General features: G+C 57.2%; 1 protein-coding gene across 4 annotated transcripts in view; it reads left to right on the top strand.

Annotated features, from left to right (window-relative positions):
- The first annotated feature begins 1,911 nt into the window (after positions 1-1,911).
- R3HDM2 (R3H domain containing 2) overlaps positions 1,912-6,480 on the top strand; it is a 14,768-nt gene continuing 10,199 nt past the window's right edge. For all 4 annotated transcript variants that reach the window (XM_042890810.1, XM_042890812.1, XM_042890811.1 and 1 more), the window contains exons 1-7: positions 1,912-2,105; positions 2,260-2,301; positions 3,517-3,603; positions 4,392-4,518; positions 5,324-5,402; positions 5,961-6,020; positions 6,231-6,371. In XM_042890810.1, the coding sequence (XP_042746744.1) occupies positions 1,938-2,105; positions 2,260-2,301; positions 3,517-3,603; positions 4,392-4,518; positions 5,324-5,402; positions 5,961-6,020; positions 6,231-6,371 (704 nt within the window). In that variant the 5' untranslated portion in view covers positions 1,912-1,937. The remainder of the gene's footprint in view (positions 2,106-2,259; positions 2,302-3,516; positions 3,604-4,391; positions 4,519-5,323; positions 5,403-5,960; positions 6,021-6,230; positions 6,372-6,480) is intronic.

Raw genomic sequence — 6,480 nt, 5'->3', positions numbered from 1 at the left:
CCCTATTGAATGCTTCATGGAGAGCTCAGGAAGCAGAAAAAAGAATAACCTATGGAAGAGGCTGAGGGGGACGTGAGTCAAGAGATGTCTCTGAAGCAGACTGAAGTCTGAATGCGCGGGCTGCGTGTTGGTCTGTGCCCTTTTTGGAGGAAGCTGAGGATGGAGTTGCCCTTCACCCAGCCCTCAGCAGCGCTCGGTGCTCGCTGCCCCCTCCGCCCCCGATCGCTCAGCTCAGCTCTCCCACCTCCGGCAGCTCTGCTGGGCGATTGCTCTGCCCCAGATTCGCTTGCTTCCCCGGTGCTGCATCTACGTCATCTCCCGTCTCCTCCCTGGCAGCGCGGCTCAGCGCCGCCCACCCCGAGTCCTCTGAACTTCCCCTCTCCACAAGCTGCTGTCTGTCGCTGCGGCTCCCGGCTGCCACCCCCTCGTGCGACCTACGCCTGTCCTGAGGGAGCGGCGCTGATTCATTCATACAGAAGGGAAAGCTCCGCGCTGGCAGTGCGCGGCAGCTCTCTTTGGAGCTTTGCATGCGAGGAAACGTGCCGGGGCTGCGGCCGGGGGCAGGAAGTGCAGCGGGAGGAGCAGCGCACAAATGGCTGCTGAGCGGCGCTGGGCTCTCGGCCGTGGGGAGGAGAAGCGGTGCTGTTTGCCCCCGTGATGCCAAGGTTGCTTGGCAGTGTGAGGAGGAAGGTTCTTCCTCCCCGGGCTGCAAGCGGGGCACGGTGCCACAGCAGCTCAGGGGTGGAACCTCTCTGCTTTGCCTCCTGCAGGGCGACTGCAGGCAGAAATCGCTCCGGGAGCTGCAGGAAAAGCAGAGCGCGATTTGTGTCCGACAGCCCGGCAGGTTAAAAGGGGGTGAGGTTGAATTGGTTGATGAAGATGAGCCAAGGGTTGATGAATCTTGGTGAGATCAGACACTTTCAGCCATGTTCTGCCAAAGCAATTAATAAAAGAAGTTGATGAACGTCAGCTGCGTCTCCTAACGCTGTTGGAGCTCCTCTGAAACGTGGGCTTCCCCCTCTCCCTTTGCAGTGCTGTCACCAGGCTGTGCCCCAGCGGTGGCTGCACAGATGTGGCTCTCAGGAGCAGAATCCCCTTTGCAGCCCTCCCTCTGCTGCTTTGCCCTCGTTGGAGCTCCAAGAGAGCTGCTGTGGCTGAGCCCAGAGGGCTGACTTTGGTTGAGGCTTGCAGCTGGCTCCGTGTTATGAATGGGAGCCTCACATCCTGCAGGAGCTGGGAGCAGAGCAAGGCCCCCTGCCCTGCCTGGTCCTTTCAGGGCCCTGGGCGGCTGTGTGCTCGCTAATCAGAAGCGTGCAATTAGACCCAACTTCATTAGGAAGCATTATGGTTTCATCTGCGGTGGCTCGGCTCCTGTTTTTTCCGTAGTATGGAGCCATAAGCAGCCACAGGGAGGACAGGGGTGTCACTCTGTTTCCCGGGGGAAACCTGAGCAATCTCTGGGTGTGAGGCCGTGTCCTCATTGAAGAGCCTCTGCCTGCCTGCCAGAAGGGCAGGGCTGCGATCTGGGGAAAGAATGCAGGATTTTGGTTGTTATCAGTGCGTGGCAGAGCCCATCTGCAGCATTGGGTTGCTGTCACCTCCCAAATTCCTCTGTGTGCTCCTCAGCGCTGCCCTGAGGCTCTTCTTGGCATCAGAGGAGCTGCAGGGCCGCATGCCTGCACCAGGAGGAGTTGCGGGGCATCTCTGTGTGCCTCAGGCCTTTGTTCAGCTGTGCCCAAGACTTCAGGGTCCCGGTGAGAATCCTGAACTTGGGGCTGATGGGGGAGGCAGGGCGCAGGGGTTGTTGTGCACAAAAGGAGCAGCAAGAACTGACAACCGAGGTGTGCAAGAGTTAATGCTCCGCTTGGAAACTCTCCTTCCTGAGCCTTCTGCCCCTTTTTGGCAGGTGCCCGTCGCTGCGTCGCAGGGCTCTGAAGATGTCCAACAGCAACACGGCGCAGGAGTCCCTGGAAATAATGAAGGAGTCAGAAAAAAAGGTGGTTGAGGAATCCGTGAGCAAAACCAAACACGTATCCAGGTCACCCAGCAAGGAGGAGGCTGAGAAGGACGGGGGGGAGGAGGTCAGCGTGCGTCAGGAGGCGCAGGTGAGCGCGGAGGGGTGGCGGCGGGGCGCACGGAGCTCCTCGTTCTGCCTGAGAAGCGCAGTCTGCTGGAGATCTGCTTCCCAGCGCCGAGCAGCACTGATGCTGCACAGCCACACATCAGGCTTTTTGCCTTCTCTTTCCTTTTTTCCTCCAGAGGCGGACGTCAGGCCACGGGCACGCCAGAAAAAGAGCCAAGGTAGGAGATGTTCCGGCATCCCTCTCTTCTTCAGGCTGTTCCTATGGCCGATCCCGCCTGGGTTCTCATGGGACCGGTTTCTGTTTCCCATTTGTCACCCAAGTGAGTCGACTCCATCAGGAGAGGGGTGGTCAGCAGGGACAGGGAGGTGATCGTCCCTCTCTACTCGGCTCTTGTGAGGCCCCATCTGGACTACTGTGTCCAGGTGTGGAGCCCTCAGTACAAGAAAGACAGAGAGATTTTGGAGAGGGTCCAGAGGAGGGCGACTAAGATGATGAGGGGGCTGGAGCACCTCCCCTATGAGGACAGGCTGAGGGAGTTGGGCTTGTTCAGCCTGGAGAAGAGAAGGCTGCGGGGTGACCTCATTGCAGCCTATCAATACCTGAAGGGAACCTACACCCAGGAGGGGAGTAAACTCTTCAAAAGGGCTGACAACAGCAGGACTAGGGGAAATGGATCCAAGTTGAAGGAGGGAAGATTGAGGTTGGATGTTAGGGGGAAGTTCTTTACATGGAGAGCGGTTGGGCCCTGGAACGGGCTGCCCAGGGAGGTTGTGGATGCCCCGTCCTTGGACGTGTTCAAGGCCAGGTTGGACGGGGTCCTGGGCAACCTGATCTGAATGTGGATGTTTGGTGGCCCTGCCAGGCAGGGGGTTGGAACTACGTGATCCTTGGGGTCCCTTCCAACCCGGGTGATTCTGTGATTCTGTGACTCGCCAGCAGCCCTGAAAGCACAGCTTTTATTTTACACTGAGCGCTGCTGCGTTGCCCAAAATCACCAAAGCTGTCAGGTCAGGGTGGGCGTCAGCTGGACGACAGCCTGGCGATGAAGAACAGCAACGATTCTCACCTCGTATCTTAGATAAAATCGCTCTGTCCTTTGGGGGTAGTTTTGACTCTTAGGTGAGGAGGGGAGGGCTGGGGTTGCCGTGGCTGAAGGGGCCAAAGAAGGAATGAATTGAGGCAGGGAGCTTCCGCACTTCAACGTTGGTCGGCTCCAAGTTGAATCGAGGGCTGCAGGAAGGAGCTGCGTCGCTCCAGGGCTCCAAATGTCTGCATGCCCTGTGTGCTGCGAGGTGCTGGCGCTGCCGTCCTCCTTTCCAGCAGTTTGATTGATGCCGATTGCATGAACGGCTCGGTAGTGCGACGGCATGAAGCCGAGCGCGTGCTTCGTGGCTGAGGTGTCTTAACTTTGCTCTTTCTTTTACTTTTCCAGTCTAATTCAAAGCTTAAGCTGGTCAGGAGCTTGGCTGTGTGTGAAGAATCGTCCAGCCCCTTTGTAGATGGGCTGCTGGAGTCCCAGGTAGGCCCAGAACCGGACGAGTTGTGCCGTGTGGGAGCCCAGAGGATCCCCTTCTTTCTAGAGTTTATCTTTCACCTCCGAGAGCCAAAGGGGTCCCACGTGGGGCTGCTTTTGAAGGAAGCGTCGGCCCTGGCGTCACCGCTTGTGTGTGCAGTCACAGCCCTTCCTTCTCACCAGGAATTGTCTGCAGCAACTCACCGGGCGCCTGCTTAAGCCGTGCTGCTGCGTCAGGGGCTCCTGATAGAGGCAGAAAGAAGCTGAAGGATCAGCTGGTGTGAAGGCTGGTGCTTTGTCACTTGGTTTTGGCTTGGACTTTAGCAGCAGGTTATCCGATGTCAGCTTTGACAAGCCTTCTGGCCTTCAGTTTCTTCCTGTGGAGCAGGGCAAGCTTGCAGCCTTGCTGGGCAGCTGCAGCTCAGGAGAGGGGCAGACAGGAGGCCCCAGGAGCTCTGTGCAGCACAAAAGCCACCCATCACACCTCATAGGCTTTTTGCAGCCCTCGCGCCCTTTCTCTTTCCAGACTGGAGTCGTGCTGTAGTGGTGCAAGAGCTCCTCAGTCCACAGTGTAACAGAATGTTATCAGCCCTCAACAGGGAAGCACGTAGCTTAGATCCTGGACGAGGCAGGTGTCCAGCAGTGGCAAACGCTGTTGAGTCCCATCAGATCTTCTCATGGAAGGAGAGCGGGGGCAGAGCAGAGCCTGAACCGCGTGCATTCCACGCCAGCAGCTCCACCCCAGCAGCACCGAGTCTGGGCGACTCAGAGCGCCGTGCTTGGTTTTGTTCCAGGACATCATTCAGCTGCGTGTGAGCTGCCCCTCCGACAAGGAAGAGGAAAAGTCCACGAGAGATGGGGCTGAGAAAGAAGAGAAAGAGAAGAGTAAAGACAAGGCACCAAGGAAGATGCTGTCTCGAGGTCAGGTGCTCTTGTGAACACAGCAGGTCTTATCTGCCCTGGCTGCAGGGTTCTGGGGGCAGTGGTGGCAGAGGGGTCCCCTCTCTGATGGTGGCAGGAACGCATCACCTCCATAGCATCCTTCATAGGGGGGGAGGCTCTGTGTGTTTGCCCCGTGCCCTGCAGCCCTGCAGGCTCTCGGTGTGTTTGGGGTGCGAAGCCAGGACCCGCTCTGGAGACTCGTGGTTTCAGTGCAGTTTTGCTTTTCAAAACGCCTGCCACAGGTGCCAAAGCAAAGGGTTGCAAGGTGAGCTGGATTTCTGCCCTGTCACCCTGCTGTTTGATTTTGGGGCGCAGGAACGGCTAAAAGATGCACGTTCAATCTGGGGAGCAAATTGCACCTTAAAATCCCATTTGAAGAGAGGGCAGCTGCTCCGATGCAGCTTTGATTTCAAGCGCTGGTTTGCTGGTTTCCTTTTCCCTGCAGTCACCCCTAAGATTCAAAGGGTTCCAGGGAAGGGGAAGAGCAGAGGCGCTGGGCTCTGTGTTCAGATAGCCTGCAGGATGAAAGGAGCAGCAGTGGCTTATTTATGGCAGAGCACGGCGCGCTGCACTTGCAGGGCCTTTTGCAGCAGCGTGGGCTGTGCTGAGCGTCCTCTGAACAGCTTTGGGGGACGAGGTTTCCTTTCTTGGACTCCTCACGGGGCCTCGTGCAGCGCTGTGGGAGCGCGGCTCTCATGCATGCAGTCCCTGCTGAGAGATGCCTCCTCCAACCCGTTGCGCTGCAGCGTTCGGTTCATCTCTTCTGCTGCTGTTGTTGTTTCAGATTCCAGCCAGGAATACACGGACTCCACCGGCATAGATTTGCATGAGTTTTTAGTAAATACACTGAAAAAAAACCCGAGGTAGGTCATGGGTTGGTGAAAGGAGATCCTGGTGATGGGGTGAAGGGGGGAGCGGCGGGCGATGCTGCGTCGGTTGAGCTGTGCTGGTTGTGTGCGGCCGTGTGGCCTGGGAGGGCAGGGAAGCGAGAGCTCAGTGCGTGCAGCTTTATGTGGCAATCAGAACCTGCCCTGTGCTGAGCAGGGGCAGAGAGAGGAAGGCTTTGTTTGAAGGCAAGCAGGAGGTAATCTTGACCACCTTAAAGCCCGCTGGGGAAATGGCCATCAAACATCACCTCCAAAGGAGCTGCTGCTGTGTCAGTAGTAAACGTAACCAAACCGAGCGCTGGCGTGGGAGCAGCAAAGCTGGGGTCGCTGCAGTGGAGCTGAGATTCGGTACGACTGAAAGCCGAGCGCTGTTAGCATTGAAATTGGGAAGGAAGTGAGGAGCTTTGTAGTTCATTGCTGTGGAAGACGTGTGGAGTTGGGGCTGCCTGCGAGTTGCGCTGCTGCAGGGAGGCGGGCAGCGAGGATCTGTGCTTTGCTCTCTTTCAAGGTGATTTCCCCCTTTTTTTTTGGCAGGGATAGAATGATGCTGCTAAAGTTAGAACAGGAGATTCTGGAATTTATTAGCGATAGCAAGTAAGTGGTCGTTCAGAAATCCCTCTTCATCTCCAATCCAAGTGCTCCTGGCACAGCCTGAGGCCGTTGCGCTGAGTCCTGCCCCGGCTCTGCTCTCATCTGGAGCTGGTTGAGGTGTCAGGGCTCCCCCCTTTCCCTCTCTATTTCGGGGTCTGATTATTGCCTGTTTCAAAGCCTCCTGAGCTCCGATCCTTTCCTCCTTGCTTTCAGCAATCAGTTTAAGAAGTTCCCTCAGATGACCTCGTACCACAGGATGCTGCTGCACCGCGTGGCCGCCTACTTTGGCATGGACCATAATGTTGACCAAACTGGGAAGGCAGTCATTATCAACAAGACCAGTAACACACGAATGTAAGGGGGATGCAGAGAGGACGCCCCTCCCCTCCCCTCTCCTCTCCTTCCCCTTCCCCTCCTCTCCCCTTCCCCCTTTCCCCTTCCCCCTTCTCCCTTTCCCCTTTCC

The sequence above is a fragment of the Lagopus leucura genome, unplaced genomic scaffold (assembly GCF_019238085.1).
Source record: "Lagopus leucura isolate 7727_CA_CO unplaced genomic scaffold, USGS_WTPT01 35251-0_obj-0_obj, whole genome shotgun sequence".
Lineage (NCBI taxonomy): Eukaryota > Metazoa > Chordata > Aves > Galliformes > Phasianidae > Lagopus > Lagopus leucura.
Note: the sequence above shows the minus strand (reverse complement) of the source record. Positions and strands in the feature narration are given on the sequence as shown.